Consider the following 12,788-nt stretch of genomic DNA (forward strand, 5'->3'; position numbering starts at 1 on the left):
CCGAATTGTGGTACTTCTGTGCAATTAACTCCCAAGAAGTCCATGGACATCCTTATTTTCCTGCATTCTTCCACGTGGAATGACAAGTTAACGCTCGTACCTACTGTGAAAGATACTACTCGTGAAAGCAGCGCTACTCACCGCAAGGCTCCAATTGCTAGTTGCCGGACACGTCCATTCTCCGTGTAGTTTCCAGCCCGGCCGGCGTCTTGCTTGGTGTATGAGCTTGGAGCTATGTGCGAGCCTTTGTGAGATATTTGCTTGTTTGAGATGTGTGTGTGGCTCGTACGTAGCTTCCTGCGTGTGGCGCCTGCGTGCGCAAGCTCCTAAATGCACGCCTGGGTGGTTTGCTACACTTGTTCTCAGTGTCAACAAGAGTGTCAAGGTACCATGCAGCCTATGCTAGCCCTTGGTCTGCTGCTGCTTCTGAGCCTCGACGGAGGTGTGGCCTTGGCGGCGGAAGACGGCCGGTTCGCCTACCAAGGCTTCGCCACCGCGAACCTCACGCTGGATGGCGTCGCCGCCGTCACGCCCAACGGCCTCCTGCTGCTCACCGACACGGAGACGGAGTACCAGACAACAGGCCATGCCTTCCACCCCGCACCACTCCGCTTCCTCGACAGCTCCACCGCGACGGCGAACAGCGCCGCCATGGCGCGGTCCTTCTCCGCGTCCTTCGTGTTCGCAATTAGGTCCAGATACGATGGCCTGACCAGCTACGGGCATGCGTTCGTCGTCGCGCCGACCTCGAACCTCTCAGCTGCCCAGAGCGGGCGGTACCTGGGCCTCCTCAACGGGACAAACGGCACGGCCAGCGATCCCATCTTGGCAGTCGAGCTCGACACCATCATGGACGTCGAGTTCCGCGACATCAACAGCAACCACGTCGGCATCGACGTCAACAGCCTCATCTCACGGCAGGCCAAGCAGGCTGGGTACTACAGCGACGAGAACGGCGCCTTTCAAGAGCTGACGCTGAACAGCCGCGAACCGATGCAGGTCATGGTTTTCACTTTCACTGTAATTTCATCATGTCAGCAATTATAGTGGTACACATAAATTCAAATTACTTACAAAGTAGTTCCTCCGTTCCTAAATAAATACTCCCTCCGTCCCAAAATAAGTGTCTCAACTTTATACTAGCTCTAGTATAAATTTGTACTAAGTTCAAGACACTTATTATGGGACGGAGGGAATATAAGTTTTTTTTTAGAGATTCTAATATGGACTAGAAATGAAGCAAAATGAGTGAATCCACGCTCTAAAATATGTCTATATACATTCGTATGTAGTCCTATTGAAGTTTCTAAAAGGACTTATATTTAAAAATGGAGGTACTAACATTTTGGAAAAAATATATTTGGTTGGATCTCAATCATATTCAAGTGAGAATTTCGGTCCTCTCCGAAATGAAAACCTAAGTCACTGATTTTAGATATGGCTGGAATATTTCTAAAACTGAAATTCAAAACCATGTGCAGGTGTGGGTAGACTATGATGCACAGGCCAGGCGACTCAACGTGACATTAGCGCCCGCGCATGTACCAAAGCCCAAGATTCCTCTACTCTCCGAAGTCATTGATCTCTCCACGGTCATGGCGGACAAGATGTACGTTGGCTTTTCAGCTTCCGGAGGTTGGGGCGTAGGCACACACCACTATGTCCTTGGATGGAGCTTCAGCTTGGACGGACCTGCCCCGCTGCTAGACTTCTCCACGCTTCCCGTCCTACCACGCCTGGGTCCCAAACCTCAGTCAAAGATCTTGGATGTCGCGCTACCACTGGCCGCGGCATTTTTTGTCATGCAATGCTAGCTATCATCTTCTTCTTCTTGTGGCATCGGCGTCGATTTTTTGAGGTACGAGAAGATTGGGAGGACGAGTTCGGCCCACATCGTTTCGCGTACAAGGATCTATTTCATGCCACTGAGGGGTTTTCTGGTACGAATTTACTTGGTGTGGGAGGATTTGGAAGAGTGGACAGAGGAGTGCTTTTTCCGTTCAATTTGAAGGTTGCGGTGAAGAGAGTGTCACATGATTCGAAACAAGGAATAAGGGAGTTCATCGCGGAGGTGGTGAGCATTGGCCGTCTCCGCCACCGTAATCTCGCTCAGTTACTAGGCTACTGCCGGCGAAAGGGTGAACTTCTCTTGGTTTATGACTACATGGAAAATGGTAGTCTTGACAAGTACTTGTACAATAAAAACAAACCAACGCTACACTTATCCGAGAGGTATCGGATTATCAAAGATGTCGCATCAAGTTTGTTGTATCTTCATGAGGAATGGGAGCAAATCATCATCCATCGAGATATAAAGGCTAGTAATGTGCTTTTGGACAACCAGATGATTGGACGGCTCGGTGATTTTGGTCTAGCAAGGTTATATGATCATGGGACAGTTGCTACAACAACACATGTGGTGGGCATCATGGGGTACCTTGCACCCAAACTTATACGCACAGGAAAGGCAACACCCTTAACCGACGTGTTCGCATTTGGCATGTTTGTCCTAGAGGTCGCCTGTGGGCGTAGGCCAATTGGAAGCAGCAAGGACATCACACAAGTAGTGTTGGTCGACTGGGTGCTTGAACATCATCACAGTGGCTCGATTCTTGATGCGGTGGATCCACGTCTAATGGGGAATTTCAACACAGAGGAAGCCACCATTCTTCTCAAATTAGGTTTGTTATGTGCCTACCCATCGCCCAGTGGAAGGCCTAGCATGCGGAAGGTCATGCAATACCTGGACCGTGACCAGTCAATTCCTGACCTATCCCCAACATACGCGAGTTACAGCACAATAGCAATGATGTAGAATGAGGGGTTCGATTCGTACATAATGTCGTGTCCTCCATCGAACACAAGTATCTGCATTGTACCTGGCAAGTCTTCAGTGGAGATTCTGCAAGAGGGGAGGTAAAAGCTTGTAACTGAATCCACTCTTTTATTCTTCTCGTAATGTTCCTGTAAGTGTCATGTTTTTTTAGGGACTGTAAGTGCCATGTTTGATCTGCGGTTGTCCAAGTATCCCAAGGGAAGCTCTTTGCTATTGTATGATATCTTTATCTTTACCTACTAATAAACCATCGATTGCTTGTCCGTCGTTGCACGTTTTGCAGAAAAACCCCGCAGTTTCTGGGAAATCAACCCGCGGTCCCAATTTAAGTGTATCTGGAAAAAGATTTGATTTTACACATTGACCCCTGGATTTATTAGAATTCCACCGCGCTCCTTTGTTCATCTTATCCAGCCAGTGGCAGAGAAGGTCGAAGGGGGATACCTTCGGCTGGGCTCTCGTCGGCGAGCTCGTCGGCGGTCCGGCTCTCCCCTCCGCCTCCGGCCCCTCGGCCTCTCCTCCGCCTCCGGTGTCCCAGGCCCCCCTTTAGGTGCGTCTCCATCCCAGCACCCGTGCTCCCCTTTTCCTTGTTGGCCAGCAGCCGCGGTGAGGCGCTCGTCGGCCGGCAGCCATGGCGCCGCTCGGTAGAGAAGACTGGTTGTGGCATCAGATCTTCCCGTCGTCCGGTTCATCTCGTGCACCGCCACGTCCACCGCTTCGCCCCCCGCGGGCGCGAGTGCGGTCGTCGTGTATATGGCGCCCATCCGCCCCGGCTCCCCGGGACCTGCCCTGCTCGGCCCGCCGACGACGACCACATCCCACCTCACGTCAAGCACCTCCGGCGGCAAAGAGGTCAGCGCCAGCCGGCAGCCCAACTTGCGCACCGTCCCCGTCAGGCGCCGGCACACCGGGCTCGACCTCGCGCGCCGCAGCACCGCCCACGCCTCCGGACGGGTCGGGGTACCTTGCCCGCTGGACGGCCGCCGAGACTCTGGGGCCACGCCCAACGAGCACACCCCGCGCGCTGTCCGCATCTTCGACGAAGGCGGTGGCAGCGCCCTGCCCAGAGTTGACCGCAGCGAGCGCGAGGAGCTGTGGCGAGAGTCCGAACACAAGCAGCCTGCTGGGCACGCGCGCGGCCACGACGGAGCGGAGCAGCGGGAAATCCTTGGCGTTGAGGCCGTCCGTGGACCACAGGTGAAGAGCGAGGAGGTGGTGATCCGGGACACAGCCTAGGTGCATCCTGTGCATCAATCAGAGACGAAGCTGGCCAGGCATGTATGTGCTACTTTTGTTGCTGGTTGTGCTGGGGCAAGTAGTGGCTGTGGCTGCTGCATGGCATTGGGCAATATAGTGGAATTGTTGTGGAATTTTGGATGTCTTTGCTGTTTCAGAGAAATAGATGTAGGTGAGTTTGTTCTGTGCCTGCTTATGATTGTGTCTGACAATGTCTCGTTCAATGAGATTGCCATTCGACCAATTGTTTGTATGAATTCTGTAAAACTTGTGTGACTATGAGTGTAGTAAATCTTCTGTGCCGCACCTTTGAGCTTGAGATGCAGATTTGTATTCCCTGTGAGTAACTTAACATCTGACATCTTTACTTCTTTTTTTTATGCAACTGGGGAACTTGAATAAATTGTTAGGTAAATGGCAGGAGCAGAACCTATTCAGTAAATACAAACGATCCACATCTCATGTTCAAAGGGACATCTTAAAGGCTTTGTCTTTCTAGCGTGTTCTGCTCACAATTCACCACCCTTCTTGATAAATTGGTATGCTCTTGGTATTGGCATTTAACATATTCAATACAAACATGTCTTGAATTGTTTTTGTAGGATTAGATGTAGCAGCACTTGTGATTTTATCATTCCGTCTTAAAGTATTCACACTGCTGGCACCATATGTGTACAACTGGAAACATATTTTACCGAGTTAAGAGAAAATGATGCCAGGAGGAAAACTTTGAACAAGTTTAAGATCATCTTTATACATGTCTTTCAATCTTCCAGTTTTTTTATGACTGCTGGGTTTATTAGTACAAATGAAATTTACTAAAAAACTTGAGGATAGGAGCAACATCAGAATAGTGAAAGCATGTCACATGCTACAGATGTAATAACAGTACTGATACAGAAACAAAGCATGTACAGTTAGCATAACAGAAGCACCAGAATGTTTAAGGGGACCCTGGTACTCTAATGGTTTTCAGGCTCATATTTTATAGTGAACAAGAAACCATTTTTCTCACTCTTTTATGCGAAATTATGCCTAACATATATTAATGTTTTGGTGGAAACAATGGTACTTCCTGTCCTCTTTCAGAGTTTAAACTACTTCTCTTTAATAAAGTTGAAACTTTGACAAGGGATGTAGCAGGGTTAGCAGAAAACATGATGCACGATTGAATTAAACATGCAGGGTTCATCTAGGCATGCAAATGCATCTTATTTCACCAGAAAAAATCTGCTTGATTCTTTTACTAATTATCTTGTCAAATGCAGTTCGTGGGATAAGGGAGGCACATCAGTTCTGAAGATTACTTTATTTTCTATACTAGAACATGAGACCAATTACTTTATCTGTATACTAGAACATGAGACCAGTTTCTCTATAGATTAAAAAAATTCTTACGAGCAGAAAACAGGGGATGGCGCTCTCGCGGCCGCGCAGGTGGCGGCTGGGCGCGCGCCGCCGCCGGCCGGATCTCCGGCCTCGGGCCTCCTTTGCTGCTGCTGAGACCGGATCCGGACTCCCCGCGGCGTCCTCTCCCGCACCAGCCTCGGCGCTGCCCCGTCCCCTCGTTAACACCGCGACGCCGCTCTCGCGAACCTCCGCCGCGGGAGCCGCTCCAGCGCCGTCTTCCACTGCTGCAGCCGCCGTCCTCCAGCCGCCAGCGTCGGTCCTTCGAGGGCTGAGCTCTGCCGTGGTTTCCTCTGCTTCCCCGAGTCCAGATGTTTGCGAGTTCTCTGCCATGTCGCTGCAGCTGCTGGGTCGTCAGACCTCGGTTGCCGGTGATGTGGGTGCGGCCGTGGAGACCAGGTCGGGGCAGCCTCTGCTTGCGCGTGTGGTGCCAGCGTCGAATGCCCCGGCTGCAGGCAGTGTCCCGGCTACCGGCGCAATCCCTCGACTGCGGCCGGTGCCCCAAGTTTCAGATTTAGGAAGGAAGATGGGGGTGTTAAGGCCTCGCTGCGTTCCAAGACCGCGACAACAGCTGCTTCGGCACCGCCGCCTGCCACCCCCGCCCTTTTTGCCAATGCCGCCACGGGCCTGCTGTTGCCGACTCTTGTTGCCCCGGCCAATGGCGACAGCATGGACTGCGTAGAGGAGCTGCCCTCCCTGTCTCCATCAGCTAACGCAGAGGGCATCATCGTTGGCATTGAGGATTTGCTGACCAGTGCACGAAGATGTGTTTTGTGGGCCTCTGCCGCTGACAATGACGATGAAGACAAAGACGAAGAGGAGCTGGCCCCTCAAACGCCGCCGGCTGTTGCCAAGGCCGTCGACTCCGGCGAGATGTGTGTGGGTCATGAGGTGGACATGGGTGGGGGTTGGCAGGAGGTGCTGCCGCGGCGCAGCCCGCATCGGCTGCCATTGCCGCTGTCATCCACGACAATAGCTCCTCGTCCCATTCCTGTTTGGCTTCACGGTAGATGCTACAGATGCTTTGCTCATGGGCATCGTGCGGCTCATTGCAGAGATCCGTTGCGGTGCTCATGTTGTTTGGAGAATGGTCATCGTGCGCACGGATGTCGCAATCTCTGGCGTCCTCTAAGCTCGCTGGCATGCCTTGCCACGCCGCCCGTGGCCAGCGTCAACACCATGCATGGTCCTACATCAGCTTTACGCAAGGGTCCAATGAAATTCACGCCCCCCTCCAAGGCGCTTCGCCGTGGGTCCTGGGCATCTATTGTATCTGCTACGGCGGACTCGACAACCTCATCTGAAGTGGTGCTGCAGTCCGCTCTAGCTGATCAGATTGCGCTGCTGCAAGGCTGCTTGGTGCGGGTTGGGAGCTTTTTGGAGCGGGCGGAGGTTGCTCTGAGTAGACTCTCCCTTATGTCGGCTATGCTGCGAACTGCTATGACGTCACATCCTCCTATTGCAGTTGGTGTTTGCTCCGAGGAGGACACGGAGGCAAAGTTATATGGTTGTTTCTCCCGCCGTGTTGGGGACATTTCGTCGTCGATGTCTGCCTCGCCCCCTGTGTTATGTACCTCTCAAGACGAGTCCATCGCCATGCTCGTGGCTCCAGTGCTGCAAATCATGCCCGAGATTAGGGAGCTATGTATGAGCTCTGCTTCGCTTTTGTCAGTGAAGCACATGAAGGTGGACTCACTAGTGACCTTGTGTGAGGGAGATGATTCATGTCTGTCATGTGAGCATCCAGAGGCGTCTTCTGAGTCCTTCGGGTCGGAGGTGCATGTGGTTGAGGATATTGATGTGGCCGGTGTGTGCGCTAATGGGAAGGCGTCTGCGGTTTCTTGATGGATGATGCTCAGTTTCTTGTGTTGTCGATGTGATTGTCCAAGTCATTGTTGTTGGTGTTCTTGTCAGGGTTCTGTTGAGTTGTGCAAGTGTGGTGAGGTACGATTGTTGTGTGTTAGGAGCATGTGACGGGTTGTCTGTGTGGTCATGGTGTTTCGTGCTTCCCGAGTAGCCTGTTTCGGGTTCTTTGTATCGGTTTTCGCCCGGTTTTCCGAAAATTAACTGGGCAATTCTCTTCTTCTTAATTAATCAATGAGGCAAATATTTTGCCTTCGTTTTGAAAAAAACAATTTGGGCTGACACCAATGTTGACTCTGAATTTCATTGCTTATTTTGCTAAGTGAGAACATATGTCTGCAATTCTGCATACATCTTCATGATATTTCCTTCTATCTAATTTATATGAAGATTAAGAGTTATTTTTTACCCGAAATTTACCTGAGAATTACTTCAGTGTGTGTCATGTCCATCTTATTCCATCCACATGATCAATGGGCCACAAATATAATTCTCGATCCAAGGATTCCCAAAACTAATAATTTGTGCCTTCAGTAACTCAAGGTGCTTTTTTTTGTCTAATCTTGAAACCTTGGCTGATATAATAATATTAGTGTCACTGTGTACTTCTATTACTCGGAAGTCTGTATAAGACCGAAAGAGTGAAGCTGATTTTCTTGAGATTTGAATTATTTTTTGATGCCGGGTTTGTACGCTATACTGTTTGATTAATGAAAACTGATGGAAAGTAGTGCCAAACATTTGATTGAGTAAGCTACTGGATTTTAAAAGTAATACACAGTAGTTTCTTGCAATATAAGCAATGTTTGTATTGACACATTGGATAATGCATGTTTCAATCGCTAAATTAAACTAAGGCTTTTAGAATAAATTGTGGCCTCTAAGCTTGTGGGTAGTCAATTACTATATGTGTAATATTAGCACGACTATTTCTTAAGTGCTCCCAGCCACCGATTTCATTTGATTTGATTTAATATATTTTTTATATATTCACTTAGATATTTATGTTCTTTTTTTGACCAAATGGATGGATTGATTTGAACGTTGCAATTTTATTACCCCGTTGCAACGCACGGGCCCTTTTGCTAGTTTAAGCCAATGTAGGTTGCGCTTTCAAGCAATTAGGTTGATATTTAAGCTAATATTTAAACGGAATTAACATAATCAACCATGGAGAATAAACAACTTAATCCAGCACGAAGTATGGGCGCAACATATAACCAGCAGCAAGCCCATTGCCAGTTCAGCAGTACCAACAAGCACAAGTTGCTTCCTTCCATCGGTAGCAGCAGTAAGGAGGAAATGCAGCAGAATGTCAAGCAAAACCCCAACGTTAGATAAATGAAGTGCTTGTACACAACCGACTACCCTCAACTTAGGAGGGTCTTGTGACTCTTGTACCACTTGCGCCACCGACTACATGTAAAGAACAAGTCCAAAGTTTGAGTGCCCCCATGATGGCTGCAAGCCTGTAAGTATAATTCCTGACCATACAAGCTAAATAAACCGCATTCCTGACTGACCAACCAAATCAATCAAGCTGTTGCTAGTATGCTTTTTTCTCACTTGAACATAGAGATGTCAAAGACACGGGCAGATTTATCCGTGGAGACCGAGACTATGGAGTTGCCGTCGGCAGAGACGGCCAGTGACTGCACGACGTCCCTGTGCCCGCTGAACGTGCGAGCCAAGTCCCCAGAGAGGCTGTCCCAGATGCGCACCATGCCATCGATGCACCCCGACGCTACATACCTCGACGAACCCAGCCATGCCAGGCATGTCACACCTTCCTGCTTGTCAGACACCACCAACAATGGTAAGTTCACAGCAACATAGAAATATTTATACAAACAAAAAATGTAGATTGATTTCTACACTCACATCATGCTCACAAGTAGATCGAATTGCCTGACGAGCAAGGTCCCAGATAATGAGAGTTCTATCAATGCTCCCTGTAGCCACCCAGTTGTACCTGCAGATAACAGGGGCACCAGCTAGCTTAGGTCAATAGCAAGGCAATGTGCATTGTGCAACAGATTTACCATACAGACTCCAACGATCCAAGAACATATCACCAAACAGTACCTCGATGAGATGCCAATGCACTCGATGGAATTGGTGTGGCCAACTAATGAACCAACAACCTGCAGAACAAGCGACACTTCTTACACAAAGATCCACCAGCACATGTTTCTAAAAGTTCAAGAACTACCAACAGGGTACAAGTAAATTTCCTAAGAAAACAAAACCAGGAGTTTATCTTAGGAACAAAAACCCTACAGAATTGCTACAACCAAAACAAGGTAATCAATAATCAAAATATTCTTACATAATCTACCATACAAAACAAACCAATAGTCAGAACCACAAGTTGCATCAAGTAAGCCAACTTGCATTAGAAGATTTATCAACCTTCTTTCTATTTGAACGGAGAAAGAATATGGAAAGAAAGGGAAACACTTGAACCATAAAATGCACCCACCTGGCCTGAGTTTATGCTCACAATGTGCACAGAATTATCCTCCGAGCCACTAACAATTGATTGGGAGTCCGGAGTAATGGCTAAGCATGTCAATCCTTGAGTATGATAGCCATGACCTAGAATAAGGTAAAGGATTGGATGGTAAAGTTCAGGGTTGACAGAGAACATACAGAATCAACCATATGAATATATGATAAATTGATAATTACAACATAGAAAATTATTTACCCCGAACAACATGTCTGCACTGTGCGCTTCTGGGATCCCATATCCTCAATGTTGCATCATCAGATCCACTACATATAAGCTTACCTTCATAATGAAACACGTGAATTAGCTAAAAATGAATATACTACATCGGACATCTGAACTTCTAAAGTAAGCAAGTAAAAATGAACTAAAATGTTAAAGCATCATACAGGCCATTCTGTTATTTGCCCTTGCTATTTTTTTTTCATCACTTCTAGTTCAACAGAAATTAGCTTAGAACACAACTTAGCAGAAGAAATGTTAAATACACCATGATCCATATGTTTCTCTGAAATCTGAACTGATATGAAGGAGCTCTGTATTGATAACTAAAAACAGATTGTTACAAACAAGGGTGTGTTTTCATGCCGAGGCATTCCAGAAACAGGACAAATAAAGTCCAGACTTGGGTGGTATATTAAACCTTATTCAGAGGCTGCTTAACAACATTAACAATGCATGATATAAATAACACTGGAAGAAATTGCTCAGTACCATCAGGGGTAAAATCACCACATGTCACTGTGCTACTGTGACCAGCAAATGTATTGAGAAAGGCATTGTGCTCAGCATTCCACATCCATACGTTACAGTCTTCTGATCCTGCAATTATCAAGTTACCGCGTGGATGCCATCTGAGCCACTACAAAACAGAAGACATATAGTTACACCGCGTAACTAATCATCGATTACCACAATGGAAACGGCTATGGATATATAGTCAGCCAAATGAAAGAGACCAGGATCATCTCACCTCAAAGCCTGATCCTGAGGAACCCTCGAGGGTTCCCTGAAGTGTCCGTGTAGCTGTGTTCCATACATTTATCTGTCCATCCATACTTCCACAAGCCACCAATTTCCCATCTGAACTGAAAGCCACAGTGCACACCGTGTCTCCATGTCCTGTATCGGCAATAGGTATTGTAAGCTTGGTAGACAATTCTAGGCATATACTGACACATTAAGGTACATATCGATGCAAAGTAAACAGAAAAATAAAGCTTTGCCCCAAAAGATCATGAAAAGATTGCTAAGAGATATCAAATATACTTTTGTATTTATAGATATCAGAAATAGAAACAGGCATTTTAACAGCAGTGATAGGTGATGAAGCATAGAGAAAGTTCTGAGAAACGTTTGCACAGAAAAATCAAGCACAGAAATCTCACTAGACTACTGAAGATGAGCTAACCATACCAGTCAGCTCCTGAAAATCCTGTGCAGATCCAATCCTCCAAAGAAACCCTCTGTCATCTTTACCTCCAGAGACAACAAGTGATGCATCTATAGGACTGCACGCAGCAGCAAAGACCTCATCTGTATACAAGATATGAAGACCAACTATTACCAGAATTGTTTTTCAGTGCATGGGTACTCTGCATGGTGAATCTAACTAACTTATTAGTGGAAAACAACGAATCATCACAAGATGTAGTAAGTTAATTTGCTCGATGAGGTCTTGCCTGTATGCCCATGAAATGCATAAGCTGAATGATCCTCAACCTCATCTGAAACAACAAAGAACAAAATGGAACTTGAATTACTAGCACATTTAAATCTCACAGTGCAAGTATTTCAGATTATACGGAGTGCGCTGAATGTAAAGTAAGCAAATAACTAGTGGCATAGCACCACGTTTATCAAAATGAAAATGTGAGGTACTCCTGGAAGAAGAGTCATGGCTGAGCTCACTTACAAAAAGATACGGTGTAAAGGATATATCCATTCATCATTGTTAAAAGACATTATCTTATTCCAGTAAGAACAAACGCAATCGAAATATGTTAGCCTTGTGAACGGTATGACAATACTAAACCAGGTGAATCCTGAATAAGGTACTACGGTGGGTGAAGTTTGGTATAGTGTATAATTTTCTAGGCCAGAAGTAGCAGGGAAATAGTCTAATTAATATCATTGTTTTGTGGAGGATCAAAACAATTCCCCATGACCCATGAGCGAAGATTAAAAATTGAGCTAGCATGCCCTGAACATAACCAGTCCTAGCAAGTTCAACAGTAGACAGAAACGCTACTATCAGCTGCCACATACCCATCTCTTGGTCTTCCTCATCGTCATCGTCATCATCATCATGGTCGGGGAGATCTGAACAAGGACAGCAGTAAGCACAGAGCAAGCAAAAGGGAGGAAGAGCCTGCTAGCCGCTAGGCAGGATGAGGAGAAGTACTGACCTTCCTCGTCGAGGTGTATCTCCTGGATGATGTCCTGCTCGTCGATGAAGACCTCCTCGCCGTCAGAGCCTTCGTCGGGGACCTCGCCTGAGATACTCATGGCCGCGGGTGGTGCTGCGGGCGTCTTGGCTGCTGCGAGCGTGGCCGGAGAGAACAGTGGCGGATCCTCGCTTCCTACCGTGCTGCGGCGCGGAGGCGTTCAAGATTAAGAGGGTGTTCGGTTGGGCTGTGTAAACAGATGCAAACATTCGTGTAAACAGATGCATGCTGTTCAACATCTCACTCACATACACAAGCACGTACGACGACATGAATCGATTCATATGCATAAACAACATGCCACTCATCAGCAATTGCATCTAAATATACACAGAGATGGCGTCAATTCATAAACACCACAAGCAAACAACTGCATCAATTTCTTCTTCTATATACACAAGCAAACATCCATATCAAGCGAAACATGGCAACAGTTCATGTAAAGAAAATTAAAGAAAAAAACAGAGAGAGATGGGGATTACCTTGC

The 12,788-nt window shown here is 47.2% G+C and overlaps 1 protein-coding gene and 2 pseudogenes across 1 annotated transcript; 1 reads left to right on the forward strand and 2 right to left on the reverse strand.

Moving 5' to 3' along the window:
* The first annotated feature begins 298 nt into the window (after positions 1-298).
* LOC119362594 lies at positions 299-3,054 on the forward strand (annotated as a pseudogene).
* A 183-nt stretch (positions 3,055-3,237) lies between these two features.
* On the reverse strand, positions 3,238-4,078 carry LOC119360668 (annotated as a pseudogene).
* A 4,567-nt stretch (positions 4,079-8,645) lies between these two features.
* On the reverse strand, positions 8,646-12,500 carry LOC119362595 (angio-associated migratory cell protein-like). The gene is made up of 11 exons (XM_037627841.1): positions 12,263-12,500; positions 12,123-12,176; positions 11,537-11,581; positions 11,271-11,390; positions 10,828-10,976; positions 10,569-10,716; positions 10,053-10,136; positions 9,825-9,940; positions 9,428-9,486; positions 9,224-9,314; positions 8,646-9,132 (listed from the first exon to the last, which is right to left on the reverse strand). The coding sequence occupies exons 1-11, from the start codon at positions 12,360-12,362 to the stop codon at positions 8,905-8,907; spliced, it is 1,194 nt and encodes a 397-aa protein (XP_037483738.1). The 5' UTR covers positions 12,363-12,500; the 3' UTR covers positions 8,646-8,904.
* Positions 12,501-12,788: the final 288 nt, after the last annotated feature.

This window comes from Triticum dicoccoides, chromosome 2B, assembly GCF_002162155.2.
Source record: "Triticum dicoccoides isolate Atlit2015 ecotype Zavitan chromosome 2B, WEW_v2.0, whole genome shotgun sequence".
Lineage (NCBI taxonomy): Eukaryota > Viridiplantae > Streptophyta > Magnoliopsida > Poales > Poaceae > Triticum > Triticum dicoccoides.

Coding starts and splice junctions, on each gene's coding strand:
- LOC119362595 (XM_037627841.1), bottom strand. CDS start 12,362: ATGAGTATCTCAGGCGAGGTCCCCGACGAAGGCTCTGACGGCGAGGAG. Junction 10,977..11,270: donor GGATTTTCAGGAGCTGACTG/GTATGGTTAGCT, acceptor TTGCCGATACAG/GACATGGAGACACGGTGTGC. Junction 10,717..10,827: donor CCTCAGGATCAGGCTTTGAG/GTGAGATGATCC, acceptor TCTGTTTTGTAG/TGGCTCAGATGGCATCCACG.